Source organism: Pseudorca crassidens, chromosome 3, assembly GCF_039906515.1.
Source record: "Pseudorca crassidens isolate mPseCra1 chromosome 3, mPseCra1.hap1, whole genome shotgun sequence".
NCBI lineage: Eukaryota > Metazoa > Chordata > Mammalia > Artiodactyla > Delphinidae > Pseudorca > Pseudorca crassidens.
Window position 1 is genome coordinate 166,501,374 of NC_090298.1, and position 15,040 is coordinate 166,516,413.

The 15,040-nt window shown below is 57.5% G+C and overlaps 1 protein-coding gene across 1 annotated transcript in view; it reads left to right on the forward strand.

Annotated features, from left to right (window-relative positions):
* FBN3 (fibrillin 3) overlaps positions 1 to 15,040 on the forward strand; it is a 60,417-nt gene that overhangs the window by 13,911 nt on the left and 31,466 nt on the right. The window contains exons 17-37 of the mRNA XM_067733918.1: positions 694 to 819; positions 908 to 1,033; positions 2,190 to 2,309; positions 2,424 to 2,561; positions 2,671 to 2,721; positions 2,990 to 3,115; positions 4,870 to 5,094; positions 5,273 to 5,398; positions 5,750 to 5,878; positions 6,911 to 7,036; positions 7,967 to 8,092; positions 8,533 to 8,655; positions 8,825 to 8,950; positions 9,936 to 10,061; positions 11,404 to 11,526; positions 11,725 to 11,847; positions 12,323 to 12,448; positions 12,563 to 12,685; positions 13,211 to 13,333; positions 13,688 to 13,849; positions 14,828 to 14,896. Coding sequence (XP_067590019.1) covers positions 694 to 819; positions 908 to 1,033; positions 2,190 to 2,309; positions 2,424 to 2,561; positions 2,671 to 2,721; positions 2,990 to 3,115; positions 4,870 to 5,094; positions 5,273 to 5,398; positions 5,750 to 5,878; positions 6,911 to 7,036; positions 7,967 to 8,092; positions 8,533 to 8,655; positions 8,825 to 8,950; positions 9,936 to 10,061; positions 11,404 to 11,526; positions 11,725 to 11,847; positions 12,323 to 12,448; positions 12,563 to 12,685; positions 13,211 to 13,333; positions 13,688 to 13,849; positions 14,828 to 14,896 — 2,643 coding nt within the window. The remainder of the gene's footprint in view (positions 1 to 693; positions 820 to 907; positions 1,034 to 2,189; positions 2,310 to 2,423; positions 2,562 to 2,670; positions 2,722 to 2,989; positions 3,116 to 4,869; positions 5,095 to 5,272; positions 5,399 to 5,749; positions 5,879 to 6,910; positions 7,037 to 7,966; positions 8,093 to 8,532; positions 8,656 to 8,824; positions 8,951 to 9,935; positions 10,062 to 11,403; positions 11,527 to 11,724; positions 11,848 to 12,322; positions 12,449 to 12,562; positions 12,686 to 13,210; positions 13,334 to 13,687; positions 13,850 to 14,827; positions 14,897 to 15,040) is intronic.

A 15,040-nucleotide genomic window follows, 5' to 3' on the forward strand; every position in this document is an offset into this window, starting at 1 on the left:
ACCATCCCTTCCTGAAACAGCCTTTCTGCCTGAGCAAGAAATAAAGATTTCCCATCCACTGCTAGGCCATCAGGGCAGGACAGATGTCCACCCCTCCCCCACCCCCCTGTCAATTAAAGGGACAGATTCTGGAGCCAGATGCATGGGTTCGAATCCTGGCCCTACTATTTATTGATTGAATAACCTCAGGCAAGTTACCTAGCGTCTCTGTGCCTCCTTGTCTGTACAGTGGAGATAACGGTAAGACCCATTTCAGGGATGTTGTGAGGATCAAATGAGCTAATACGCTTGGCACAAAATAGTAAACATCCTATAATGGTAGTGATTATGATTGCACTTTTTTTTTCAAAATTATGTCGCTGCCGTATAAACATCTGTTCCATGAGTTCCAAACTGGGGACAGTTTTGTTCCCCCTCCCGAGGGGCCATTTGGCAATGTCTGGACAGATATTGGGGAGGGTGCTACTGGCACCTCCTGGGTAAGGCTGGGAATACTGCTCAACATCCTACAATGCACAGGACGCCCCCCGTCACAGCAAAGGATGATCTGGCCCCAAATATCCACAGTGCTGAGAAACCCTGGTTTCAAGGGGAAGGAGGCAGGGTCTAGGCTGGAGCTCTGGCCCCGGGGGACATGGCTTCTGGAGCCTCCAGGGAGCCAGGGCAGCTGCTGACGCCCTCCTCCTGGTGCAGACATCAACGAGTGTGCCCTCGATCCTGATGTCTGTGCCAACGGTATGTGTGAGAACCTGCGGGGCAGCTACCGCTGCATCTGCAACCTGGGCTACGAGGCAGCCGCAGCCGGCAAGGAGTGCATGGGTGAGCGTACCCGGCAAGTGGACGGGCAGGTGAGTGGGCCGCCCCCACTGCACACCCCTCACCCCGCTCTCCCCCCCTCACCCTGCAGATGTGGATGAGTGTGCACTCAACAGCCTCCTGTGTGACAACGGGCGGTGCCGGAACAGCCCTGGCAGCTACAGCTGCTCCTGCCCCCAGGGCTTCAGCTTCTGGCAAGACACGGAGACCTGCGAAGGTACAGGGCCGCGGGGCACACAGCCACGCACATGTACACGCAGATACTTATGCACGCTGCGTGCTCTGGGTACACACATGCTCAAAGACGCATGTATACCTGCATTCACGCACACAGACACGCCCAAAGGCATACATGTATTCACACTCAGTCTCACGGTTACACACACTCATAGGTACACACACAATACCCACATTCACACACTTATTCTCACACTTTACACGCATGCCCACAGCCACAGTTACACCCTCAAAGGCACACCCTTATGCAGACACTCAGACCCTCTGACATTCACACATGTGTGCATATGATCACTCAGTCACACACACCGGTACTCACACAAAACACACTCACCTACCCATATTCACACTCACAGACATTCCCACAGCCACACACCCTCACGTGCACACTCTCAAAGATATGTGTGTGCCCACATTCTTTCACTCACCCTTTCACACACTTAGGCTCACAGCCACACACACTTACGTGTGCAGTCACACACACCCTCACATACCTGCACAGTTGTGCACTCACATGCTCATACACACTCACGCTTATACACAAGAATACGTGCCCATCCTCCCTCTCCCACGCGTGCAGTCACTGACACATACACATGTTCAAGTGTGCATGCTCGCCATTGCCCACACACACGTTGTTGTGATGACCTTGCCCATCGCATAGATCCCTTGGCACTCACAGATGCCTGCGCGCGTGTGCACGCACAAGCTTTTCGTCTGGCCCCACCCCTCCCCTGGTCCTTTGTCTTCTTTCCAGCTGACACCCCTCCCCCACCCTGGCCACACCCAGGCCTCCATCCCCTCTGGGTTTTCCTCCTGCCTCTCACCTGTCTTGTGCCATGACCGACCCTTTGAGGGCCACAATTCCCCACCGTGCCTATCCCTCTGCACTTTTACCTGTGTGCGCTCCCAGGACCCTGCACGTCAGCGTGCTTGTGCAGGTGCACAAGACGATTCAGTGCAAACTCACGTGCGTCTGAGCCTGCGCAGTCCGTTCCTTGTATTCTGACAGCTTGCGCCCCCGCCTCTGGACTTTGGCAGCCGTGGGGAGGAGGGGCCCCTGGTCAGGTGGGGCTCCCCCTCCTGCAGCTCAGGACTCAATGTGGGGTGGGGCGGCTGGGGGGCTGTCCCTGCAGACATCGACGAGTGCCTGTCCAATCCGTGTGTGAACGGCGTGTGCCGCAACCTGGCCGGCTCCTACGCCTGCGAGTGCGCCCCCGGCAGCCGCCTGGGACCCTCCGGCACCGTGTGCTTAGGTGAGAGGCCCCACGGAGCAGCGGGGACCCCGACGCCCCGGAGTAGGCTGGGTCTATGCGGGTCGGCGTGCAGGTGTGGGCCCGCCAGGTGAGACAGCAAGCGCCTCCCCGCAGACAGCACCAAAGGCACCTGCTGGCTAAAGGTCCAGGATGGCCGCTGCGAGGCGAACCTGCACGGAGCCACCCTGCGGTCCGAGTGCTGCGCCACGCTCGGGGCTGCCTGGGGGAGCCCCTGCGAACGCTGTGACATGGGTAATGCCCTGAGGGGGGGCTCCGGGGGCTCCCACGCCATTGGGACAACTGGGGGGGGACAGATCCCCTGTGTTTGAGTGGAGAGAGTGACTCCTCTCCCCAACCACAGACCCCGCCTGTGCCCGTGGCTTCGCCCGCGTGAAGGGGCTCAGCTGCGAAGGTAACCCCCATCCCCACCCTCTTTGGTTCGCCCTCCAAGCCACACGTGGGCGAGTGTCATGGGGGCTGCCTGGGGCCCCTCCCTGAAGTCATTTGAGATCGAGACATTCTCCCTCTTTGGTACCTGGGTCTTCCCCGCGATCTGCCAGCCCGAGGCTGGCACTGCCCCTTCCCCCTACCCAAGGACCACGTGGCGTCCTGAGGCCCCAGGGGAACAGCTCCTGGGAGCCTCCAGCCCTTGCCTCTCCTCCTTGTCTGCTGCTGCCCAGATGTGAACGAGTGTGAGGTCTTCCCGGGGGTCTGTCCCAATGGGCGCTGCCTCAACACCGCTGGCTCCTTCCACTGCGAGTGTCTTGAGGGCCTGACGCTGGATGCCACGGGCCGGCTGTGCGTGGGTGAGTGCGGGCTGGGTCCCCATGCAGGGCCCCCTGCCCTTCATTGCCTCCACTCCCGGCGGCTGGAGACCCCTCCTAGGGACAAGTGGGATCTCGGGGTTCTTCCAGGACCCTCTGCTCACTGCCCACCTCCTGCCCACGTGTCTCCAAAGACATTTGTTTTGGGGGATGCATCTTCTCAACTGCCCTTCTAAGGAAGCTCATTGCAGACGGCAAAATCTCGTGGAATAATACTTGCAACCTTCGTTTATTCTTTCTTGTTAGCGAGTAAGGTTTACACGGGGGGATTTGAGCAGGAGGTACCTCTAGCATGAGAGCTAAGTGATGCTGGTGAACCTTCCTCAGCATCCAGGGCTCAAACCCTCACCCTGAATGGCTTACCCTCAGTCTCAAAGGCTCTGAGATATTTTCCCCCTCGATGAGGGCTTCTTGCTTTGTCCCTATCAACATCTCGAACAGGACATTTCTTGGCCAAAAGCATGTGCCGGCCAGCAGGTAGTGCTCCGAGTTCTATCAGCTTTGCCTCCTGTAGTCCCGTCAATCCATTGGTAGCCTCCTCGGGGTCACCTTGGAGCCTGGCCAACATCAGGCAGATGGGCCCTGATGACCCTTCTCAACTTCGATTTCCTTCTAAACTGAGCTTCAGGTGTGCAGCGGGTCTTCTTGCTGATTCCAAAAGGTGAGCAAGGAAAGAAAGTAACTGAGTAAAGAGAAAAAAGCCATTGCTGAATTCACGGCCAGGTGAAATGGCTCAGTCTGGTCAGCCCTGGACCAAGCCACCGGGTACACGGGAACTTAAGACAGATCCCTGTGTGTCACGGCGCTTCTGCTTATCTTTATCTTTTCCTAAAGATTCCGTAACAGGGTCTTGTCCTCAAATGGACCCCCTTAAACGTATGTTCCTTTTGTAAAGAGTGAGAAGTTGTCTTAGACCAGGGATCAGCCAGCTGTTTCTGCAAATGTTTTCAGCTTTTGGGGCCTCACAGTCTGTTGCAGCTACTCAGCTCTGCCGTGTAGTGTAAGAACACCCACAGACAGTACAGAAACAAATGGATGTGGCTGTGTGTCAATAAAACTTTATTTACAAAAACAGGAGGCTGGCACCCCAGGCCATAGTTAACCAGCCCCATTCTTAGACCCTCATGTCTGGTGCTGAGGAAGGCTTATCCACTCCCAGATTATTCTAAGGGAGTTTTACAGGTTAAACACACACACTCTGGAGCCAGATGGTCTGGTTTGAACCCCGCTCTACCTCTTACTAACTGGCCTCAGGTCAGCTACCTAACCTTTCTCTGCCTCAGTTTTCTTGCCTGTAAAATGGGCATGATGATAATATTTTCCTCTTGGTGTTATTTTGAGGATTCAATGGATTGATGAGCTTAGAACAGTGCCCATCACATAGCAAGCACCCAGCAGTGCAAGTTATTATAGTGTAAGATTTGGATGATACCATTATTCAAATGTAACTATTGGATGATATCATTTTTAAAATGTAACTGTTGGGAATTCCCTGGTGGTCCAGTGGTTAGGACTCGGTGCTCTCACTGCTGGGGGCCCCAGGTTCGATTCCTGGTCAGCCATGCAGCACTGCCAAAAAAAAAATATATATTGGATGATATCGAATCTCAGCATAAGGAAGTCACTCTTCCCGTTGGGGAGGAAGTTTCAGAAGAAGCTGCTGAAGGAGGATCTAATGCCTGTCCTGGCAGGCACAGTGTAGCAGGGGCAGGACTGGTGACTGCCCCTCCTTGCAGATGTGCGCCTGGAGCTTTGTTTCTTGCATTGGGATGAGGATGAATGTGGGGCCGCCCTGCCCGGCAAGTACCGGATGGACGTCTGCTGCTGCTCCTTGGGAGCTGCGTGGGGGGCCGCGTGCGAGGCGTGCCCTGAGCCTGAGTCCCCAGCGTTTGCCAGCCTGTGTCCCCGGGGGCTGGGCTTTGCCAGCCGGGACTTCCTCTCAGGCCAGCCCTTCTATAAAGGTGTGTTTGGGCTCAGGGAACCTGGTGGATGGGGAGAGGGCACAGCGTGGGTAGAGGCCTGGAGATGGGACGTGTGTTTGGGAGAGAGCAAACATCTGTGGCCAGAGGGGTGAACGCTCAGGAGGTGGGGACCCAGAGACATCGGGGCGGCGTGACATTTTGTGCTCCCGTGCTGCAGATGTGAACGAGTGCAAAGCCTTCCCCGGGCTGTGTGCACACGGCACCTGCCGCAACACCGTGGGCAGCTTTCGTTGCTCTTGTGCTGGGGGCTTTGCCCTGGACGCCCAGGAAAGGAACTGCACAGGTACGTGCCCGCGTCTGCCTCCTGGGCCGTTGGGGGGCGCCTACAGGGATGGGGGCCATGAACTAGAGGCACCTGAAAGACAAGAACTGGCCTTTTCCTGCCCGTCTACCTGCCTGCTCTGTGACCGAGGACAGCTCAACACCCTCTCTGGGCCTTCAGGATCCCAGCTATAAAAGGAGGGGCTGGCACAGGTGGCCTCCAGGGGCCTCCAGGCTGGAAGGAAATTCCCTACCCTCGTCTGGGGTGCAGTCACGGCACCTCTGTTAACCTGGGTTCAGCAGCTTGGGGCTCCTGTGCACCCCTGGGTGTTTGCAGATGTGGAGGCCCGGCCCGTGCCCACTCTCTCCACAGACATTGACGAGTGCCGCATCTCCCCTGACCTCTGCGGCCAGGGCACCTGCGTCAACACTCCGGGCAGCTTCGAGTGTGAGTGTTTCCACGGCTACGAGAGTGGCTTCATGATGATGAAGAACTGCATGGGTAGGCAGCCACCCCAGGCAGGGTGATGCTCGGCGGTCTCGGGGCCGAGCCGAGGGATGGGGGTGACATTGCTGTGATGGATGTAGGTGGAGGGGGCCAGAGTGGGGAGAAGCCATGATCCAGCTGGGACACAGCGAGTGTGGGCGTCATCCCTGTAGGCTGCTGGACATGGGGTGTGGCAGTCAGATGAGAAGCCTGGGAACCAAGATTCGGGCAGGCCTCCCCGGGGGCTCGTAGCATGAGAAGAGGAGAGGGCCCGGGACAGAGGAGCCTCTTCCCCTTTCCTTCACTTTTTCATTCAATGAACATTTCATGTGCATCTACTCAGGGGAACCACAGAGAGCTCGGCAGCAGAGGGCCATTTTCTCTGAGCTCGTGACCTAATGGGGAGATAGATGTTTAATAAAATAAATCGCCAGACAAATGCAAAATAAACAGCCACTGTCACAAGCACTTGAAAGGGCCATATGGTGCAGCGGGAGCGTAGACCCCTAGGATGTATCCCATTCTGTGGGGCTGAGAGAGTGGGAGTAATTGGGGTGAAGAGGGGCTGAAGAGCGGCTTGAAGAAAGAACAGTGCATGCAAAGGCCCTGGGGTGTACGTGAAGGATAGAAGGAGCTGCTGTGTGGAGGGCCGGGTGGGAGGGGGAACAGCACCTGAGGGGTGGAAGGAGGCCCGTGAGGCTGGAGTGGGAGGAGAGTGGGGGTGGGTGGTGAGGTCCCCCACTCCATGTGCTGATGCCTGGAGGGGCTGGGCCTTGCCTTCCCTCTGTGTCCTCCAGGGGGCGCTTCTCAGGGCCTCCTTCAGCTCCAGGAGTGTCAGCCTGTGTCCCTGATAATTCTGAGAATTCCAGCTTCCCTCCCAGTCTGACTCCCATGGGTCACCCAAGTCCCAAAACTCCAGGCCCTTTCGGCTTCAGCCAGGGTGACAGGGTTGGGGGAGAGGGGCACAGGGAGAAGCTTCCACAAGCCACATCACACCCTGCCAGGTCAATGTCCTCACACCTCCTCTCTCTCTCTCCACACGCCCAGACGTGGATGAGTGTGCCCGGGACCCTCTGCTGTGCCGGGGAGGCACCTGTACCAACACAGATGGGAGTTACGAGTGCCAGTGCCCCGCTGGACATGCGCTGGTGGCCAAGGGCACTGCTTGTGAGGGTGAGTGTGGGTTGCATGAGGGAGATGATGGGAGTGTGTGTTTGTGCATCTCCCTCAGTACATACTTATGTATATGTGTGCACACGTGTGTCAGTCTCTATGCATGTGAGCGGTCGCATGCATGAGGTAGCATGGGTGCAGGTCATTGTGTGTCCGTGTGATATGACGTGAGGCGGAGGAAGTGTGTATTTGTGTGTCTGTGTGAGCATGCAGGTGTGTATCTGGGAATGTGTACAAGAGTGAGTGTGTGCATGGGTGTTTATATGTGAGTCTGAGCGTGTGTCTACACAAGGATGCGTGTTCTTATGTGAGGGGATGTGGTGTTTGTGCATCTAATGAGCTTGTGAGAGAATGTGTGTCTAGGTGTGGATGTGTGTTTGCACACGGGTGGGTGTGTTTGTGAATGGGGCTGTGTGCATGTGGGTGTGGGTGTGTGTCGAGGGTGAGTGTGTTTGCATATGAGTGGGTATGAGGTGTATTTGTGAGTCTTATGAGTGTGCATGTGGCTGTGAAGGTGTGTCTACTGAGGGTGATTGTGTTTGCATGTGAGTGGGTGTGAGGGTGTGTTTGTGTGTGAGCTGTGTGCACGTAGGTGCATGGATCAGGGTGTGGGTGTTATCTGCTGCGGGTGTGTGTATTCAAGGGTGTGTTTTGGGTGAGTCTTGTGGGTGTGCACGTGGGTGTGCACGTGGTCTTGTGGGTGTGCACGTGTGTGGGCACGTGGATCTGGGTGTGGGTGCGTGTTTGTACAAGGGTGAGGTGTGGACTCACACCTGTGGTGGCGTGTGGATGCCAGGAGCATGAATGTATCGGAGTGCACACGTGTCCCAGTGCCTCGGGGTCTTGCAGATGGCGGCTGAACACAGGCCGGGCCTTCCTGGGGCCCCTCCCCTACCTGCTGTCCCCACCAGCCATGTGCTCCCCCTGCAGACGTTGATGAATGCTCCCTGAGTGACGGCCTGTGTCCCCACGGCCAGTGCGTCAACGTCATCGGTGCCTTCCAGTGCTCCTGCCACGTCGGCTTCCAGAGCACACCTGACCGCCAAGGCTGCGTGGGTGAGACCGCGCCCGCCCCCAGCCCCAGCCGAGGCCCCCACTACCACAGCAGTCTCTCTCCAAGTCCCTGCCTCTGCTGGCCCCGCCCCCTAGTCTGACCCCTGCTTGACCCGCCCCCGCCACGCCCCCACCTCGCTCCCACCTCCCCCTGCCTCCCGTCCCACCACGCCCCTACCTCGCTCCCGCCATGCCCCGCCTCGCCCTGCCTCCCGCCCCGCCACGCCCACCCACCTCACTCCCGCCACGCCCCCACCTCGCCCTGCCTCCCGCCCCGCCACGCCCCCACCTCGCTCCCGCCATGCGCCTGCCTCGTCCTGCCTCTCGCCCTGCCACGCCAACCCACCTCGCTCCCACCACACCCCACCTCGCCCTGCCTCCCACCCCGCCACGACCCCCACCTCACTCCCGCCACGACCTCTACCTCGCCCTGCCTCCCGCAGATGTGGACGAATGCCGCTCTGGGAACGGTGGGTGCCACGTGCACTGCATTAACACCGAGGGCAGCTACCGGTGTGGCTGCGGACACGGCTACTCGCTGATGCCTGATGGGAGGGCGTGTTTAGGTGGGTGGGCGCGGCCTCCTCCCTCCGCGTGGGATGGGGAACACACCTTTCCTGACCCAGACGCAGCCGGCCAGACCCGGGACAGGCCGCTGACCCTGCAACAGGGTCCCTGGGACTCCCCCTCCATCCCTGCCTGCCTGCAGCCCAGCCCCCCACCCTGCTCCCCCAGACGTGGACGAGTGTGAGGAGAACCCGGACATCTGTGACGGGGGCCAGTGCATCAACGTGCCGGGGGGTCACCGCTGCCTCTGCTACGACGGCTTTGTGACCACGCTGGACATGAGGACGTGTGTAGGTGAGGAGCTGGGACTACATACAGGTGGAGGAGGCAGCTTCACAATTCACCCACCAGGCCTTCCACAAGGAGGCCACGTGGGCAAGACAGACGACAGTCCCATCCCCGTCACACGCGGGCAGGGGAGATGAGGCTTTGCACTTGGCAGTCTGCTCCTGGCCACCTGTGCCTAGAGCCCCTGCACCAAGACCCGTGGGATCTCATTCACAGCAGCAGAGGCCCTTGAACCTTGTTATTTTATGAACAGTTATCGAACACTTACCGTATACCCAGTGCATGCAGAGGCGTGTGCCCTGTTCTGAAAGCAGTGTATCGGATCGCTGCAGACCAAGGGGTTTTCTGCAGAGGAGGGTGAGCTAGATGGAAAGACACTGTATTCTCTGAGCCCTGCTTGGGGATCCAAGCTGTTTGGGCCGTGATCACCGTCCTGTCCTGGCGGCAGGTCATCACGGGGCCCAGGGAGCAGATGTCTACTGGGTGCCCCGTCAGGGCAGAGCTGCGGCCAGTGTGAGGAAGTACCAGGAAGTAAAAAACATAACCCTCCCAGGGAGATGTGTCCAGCCCAGGACAGCTTAAAGCATTCCCGATCACAGGTGTCTTAGGAAACACTGAAGAAAAGGGGGCTTAGGACCAAGTTAAATAGGAAATGCTGCTTCCTCCATCCCTTCTTGCAGATCCACGTTGGCATAAAGGCTCTGAAAAGGCCTGCAGGAGAAAAAAATCCAGTTAGCTTTGTTTAACTCAGCGTTGTCTAAATGTATTGGTATAAAATCCTTTTGGGAATGCATGTCCGGTGTGTTCCACGGAATATGTGCTGTAGACTGTTGACTGAACATTCGCGGCTGCCCAGCGGTGGAATTGGGGGAGTTCCCCACCCCTGAAGATGGGCAAAGAGAACCCCGATGCAGGGGACCCATGTGGCAGGGCACTTAGCAATGCTGCTGCATCCCCACCCTCACCTGCTTCCTCTCTTGTCATCCTACAGACGTGGACGAGTGTGACCTGAACCCCTACATCTGCCTCCATGGGGTCTGCGAGAACACAAGGGGTTCCTTTGTCTGCCACTGCCAGCTGGGTTACGTCGTCAGGAAGGGGGCCACGGGCTGCTCCGGTGAGCTGGTGGTCAGTGGAGCAGGCGAGGGGGCCCTCGAGGGGCCAACTTAGGGTTCGTGGGGTCTGCCCCATCCCTTGGAGCAGAGTACAGCCAGACCTCATTCTTACACACTTCCACTGGTGGGGCCTCACGTTAAAGCAAAACGTAGGATCCGATCACGTGCCCCTGGGGCTCCCTTAACAGCTCTGCCGGGGGGGAGCTCTGGGTCCCTTTGTATGCACACCAGTTCCCAGAGCATGCTAGCCTGATGCTCTTAAGTGGTACAGGGATGAACATTTAAACACTTCCGTAGTTCTTGTTTTAGCCTCCCAGGATTGCTGAACCCCCTGACCACAAACCTGGTGCCTCAGAACCACAGAAATCTACTCTCTCTAGAATTAACAGTTCTGGAGGCCAGAGTCTGAAATCATAGTGTCGGCAGGATTGGTTCCTTCTTGGGGCCCCAGAGGGAGAATCTCTCCCATCCCTCTCTCCTCGCTTCTCGTGGTGCCCATTGGTCCTTGGCATCCTTGAACACACCATTCCAATCTCCACGTCCATCATCACAGGGTGTTCTCCTCTCTGTGTCCAAATTTCCCTCTTCTTATGAGGACGCCAGTCATTGGTTTTGAACCCACTGTAATCCAGGATGACCTCATCTGATTTTGGTTACACCTACAAAGACCCTATTTCCAAAAAAGGCCACATTCAGAGGTTCTGGGAGTTAGGATTGGAACACATTTTTTTGGGAGAACATAATTCTACCTGCCATAATTACATAGTTATTTTAATGCATACTGGAAAGAAACCTTGGAAAACAGTATCAAATCCGTGATTTCTTAGAGATCGTTGTTATTTTTCTTTTAAAATACGTTCACGTGAGTAAAAATGGGAGGCAGTGTAAAGAAACTTTCAGCAAACAGCAGTTCATTTAGGTGGTGTATGAACATGGCCGAGATAAGTGTGATGCAAAATTGGTTGAGGATTAGACACACGGCTTTAGAAGGAAATTCTGCTTTAGAGAGGGAGCGTGTGCATTAGGACAGTTCCTCTTAGCGTCTGCCCTAAGTCTCTCATGCTGCCATTTCAGGGCGCTTCTGGGAGTCATGCCCTGTTGGGTTTGGGGGTTTTCCTCTTGGGCTCTGGGTGAAGGTGGAAGCTCCCGCAGTGGTGTGGGGACATGTCTGGGCCAGCCCTGCCCTAGGGAAGATCCTTGCTCTCTCCCTTGCTCCTGCACTGAGTCTTGCCACTCTGTACCTGAAGCCCTATTTCTACTGGGCCCAGGTTTCCCGGGGGTGTTGCATCCTCCACCCCCTCTCCTGGTCCTGCCCCTCCTATGCCTGGGTCCCTCTCCTCTCAGATGTGGACGAATGTGAGCTTGGGGGACACAGCTGTGATGGTCACGCCTCCTGCCTCAACGTCCCTGGGAGTTTCAGCTGCAGGTGCCAGCCAGGCTGGGTGGGGGATGGCTTCGAATGCCACGGTGAGTGCCTGAGGGCAGGAGGTCCGGGCAAGAGCTGTAGAGGTAGGTGGGGCGGTGCAGGGGGAGGCAGGTGGCAGGGAGGGGTGACTGGGCTCAGGCATGTCCAGGGGGGCCGGTCAGGGCTGGGGTTGGAGGGTCTGCCTCCCTGCAGCCCCTCAGTGCACACACCCAGGGGACTCCGGGTCCCGTCTCCTGCAGACCTGGATGAATGCGCCTTCCAGGAGCATGGGTGCAGCCCGAGAGCTGACTGCCTCAACACCCCCGGCTCCTACCGCTGTGCCTGCCCCCCGGGCTTTGCTGGGGACGGCTACTTCTGCGAAGGTGAGGTCAGGGGTTAGGATGGGAGGGCTGGAGGGGCCCGAGAGGCACAGCCATGGGGGCTGGATTCCAAGGTGGCCACAGTGGTCAGTTGGCTTCCCGACTTGCACTGATCCACCCACCCACCCCGTGGGTGCCGGAGAGGACATGCCTTCAGCATTTGGGGCCACAGGCCAGAGCCTGAGTCCCTGGAGGCAGTCTTCTCCCCTGGACTCAGAATGCATGGAGCCTTATGGATGTGGGGAACAGGAGAACTTGCTTACTTCCTGGCGGCCCTCCACCCCAGATCCTGAGTGACCAGGTCCCCTCTCTGCTCCCTGGCCCTGACTTGGTCACCTGCCCTCCAAGTTCCCCGGGCTACTTGCCAGCTCCCTGGAACCCTGGGTGACTGAAGGATTTGAATGACAGGGGCCACCTGCCCACCCTGAGTGGGTCCTGGCCAGCTGACCCCCAGCCCTCTGTCTCTGGGTCCCCTTAGACAGGGACGAGTGTGCGGAGAATGTGGACCTTTGCGAGAATGGGCAGTGTCTCAATGCCCCCGGGGGGTACCGCTGTGAATGCGAGATGGGCTTCAACCCCACAGAGGACCAGCACGCCTGCCAGGGTGAGGTCTGGGGCTGCTGGGGTGTGGGCGGGTCCCTGGAGCCGCTGGCACTGGGGGTGACAGGAGCAGGATGCCAGGTGGGCTTGGCTGCGCTGAGCTGGGGTCCCCCCCCAGATGTGGACGAGTGTGTTCTCGGGAACCTGTGTGTGTTTGGGAGCTGTGAGAACCTGCCAGGCATGTTCCGCTGCGTCTGCGATGAGGGCTACGAGCTGGACCGTGGAGGCGGCAACTGCACAGGTGTGGGGTCCGTGGGGCTGGGGAGGGGGCGTGCAGCTCATGTGTCCCAAACAGGGTTCAGCAGTAAATATTTTCAGGTTTCGGCCATACAGTCTCTGCCCTGTTGCTCAGAAACAGACACAGGCGATAAGTGAATGAACGAGCGTGCCTGTGTGCCAATAAAACTTTATTCACACAAACAGATAGGGGGCCGGATTTGGCCCACAGGTTGTAGTCTACCAGCCCCTGGCTCAAAACATGTCCTGAATGTTGCTTTTTGTAGGTTAGCTCGTGGAATCTGGGACAGGGAGAGCTGTCAAGGGCAAACCTCCAGGCCAAGTAGAACAGAGCAGGGGAGGGCGTGGGGTCGCCTGGGACAGGGCAGACCCCAGAGGCTGCTGTCCCATCAGGCTTTCTTCCCGGGGGAGGATGTGACCTGGCCCCTAAGCCTGGCCCCCAACAGCCAGGGCTCGACTCCCTGGGAAGAAGGCAGGAGGGAAGTGGGTCAAGGGAGGGCTCCCTGCTGACGGTGCCCCCACCCCACAGATGTGAATGAGTGTGCAGACCCCGTGAACTGCATCAACGGCCTGTGTGTCAACACCCCCGGCAGCTACGTCTGCAACTGCCCCCAGGATTTTGAGCTGAACCCCAGCGGGGTGGGCTGCGTGGGTGAGCACGCACTCCACTCCGGGTGGGGTTTTGGGGTCAGTGGGCTGGATGGGGCCATAGCCTGGGTCACCCAGATGCACCTGCTCCTGACACACAGGCCCTTGGCCAGAGTGATCATCCCGATCGTCTGTTGAGATACAGCCTTCTGCTCTAGACAGATGGACAGACACATGCATAGAGTCACACATGCACACAGAAATATGCATGCACACTTCCACAGTCACACACAGAGGCACCCATGCACACACAGACACACATAGAGTAACACACAGTTACACGTACACAGAAGTGCAAACACACACACACACCATTTCTCCCCCACCACTTGCTAACCATCCCTTTCTGCCTCTTAAGACACCCGGGTCGGGAACTGTTTCCTGGACACACAGGACCGAGGGGACGGTGGCATTTCCTGCAGTGTGGAGATCGGGGTTGGCGTCACCCGAGCATCCTGCTGTTGCTCCCTGGGACGGGCCTGGGGCAACCCCTGTGAGCTGTGCCCGCTGGCCAATACCAGTGAGTCCCTGGGGGAGTGGGGGCGGGGGAAGGCAGAGACCTAGCCCTGGTCCAGGCTCCCGCAGGGCTTAGTGGGTCATCTCTGCTAAGGGAGGGACACTGGGAACGAGAGAGGGAGGGCTCGCCCTGGGTCACACAGCATATTCTCAGCAGTTCATCATCTAGGTCTCTCCCCAAAGTCTCCTTCTGCCATCTCTTCCTGCAAATTCTTTGTGTGTTTATATTGACTTGCTCACTCAGTCAATCAACAAACATTGAGCATTCCTCTGTGTCCTGTTGTAGGGGTGGGGACCTAGAGAAGGATGGGCCGCAACTGCTGTACACTGCCCCTTACCCGTAAACCAACAGTCCCTGGACTGTTGAGAGTGGAACTATCCTAAGGGTCTGTTTGAGGCATAGTGATGGGTCAGGAGGAAGCCATGGAGAGGAAGGGGGTAAGGGAAGCCTTCCCAACATAGGGACTTGAATGAGGTTTTGAAGGGTGAGTAGGAGTTTTCCAGGCAGAGTAGGGGAAAGCGTGTGGAGTGCAGTGGGAAGAGCATTTGCAAAGTCGTCAGGTGTCAAGTAGAGAGGCAGCTGTCCACCTATTCAGGTGTGTGTGTGTGTACATCCAGGGTCTTCCTTTCATGGGGGAAACTTGTGGTCACACTAGGGTCTGGTTGTGGATCACAAAGAATCCCTACCTACCCTGAGCTACTACCACAAGATCCATCTGCTCACATGTTGAATTGTGAGCACATGTTTACACACACACACACACACACACACACACACACACACACACTGGATCCCCCAGGATTGGCTCAATGTCTCTTGGTCCCAAGAGGCTGAGGAGGTAAGGGATGTAATTTCTGTGCTAAAGGGATGTAAGGCCCACTCTTGAGCCCTTTCTAGGGGACCTCCTCTCCCCTGCTTCCCCTGAGCTTTGCCTAAATGCCCCATCCCACAGCCCCTCACAAGCACCTCTTTCCCTTGCAGCTGAGTACAGAACCCTGTGCCCGGGGGGTGAGGGCTTCCGGCCCAATCCCATCACCGTCATTCTGGAAGGTGAGTTCCTGGTAGACCATCCACTGATTGACCTTCCTCTCATTCCCCCCTCAGCGAGGAACAGAGTTGGGCCGCTTTGGGGTTGGGGGCAGATCCTCTCAGCCATCTCCTCTTCCACCAGTTGGTTTATTGATTCATCCTTCT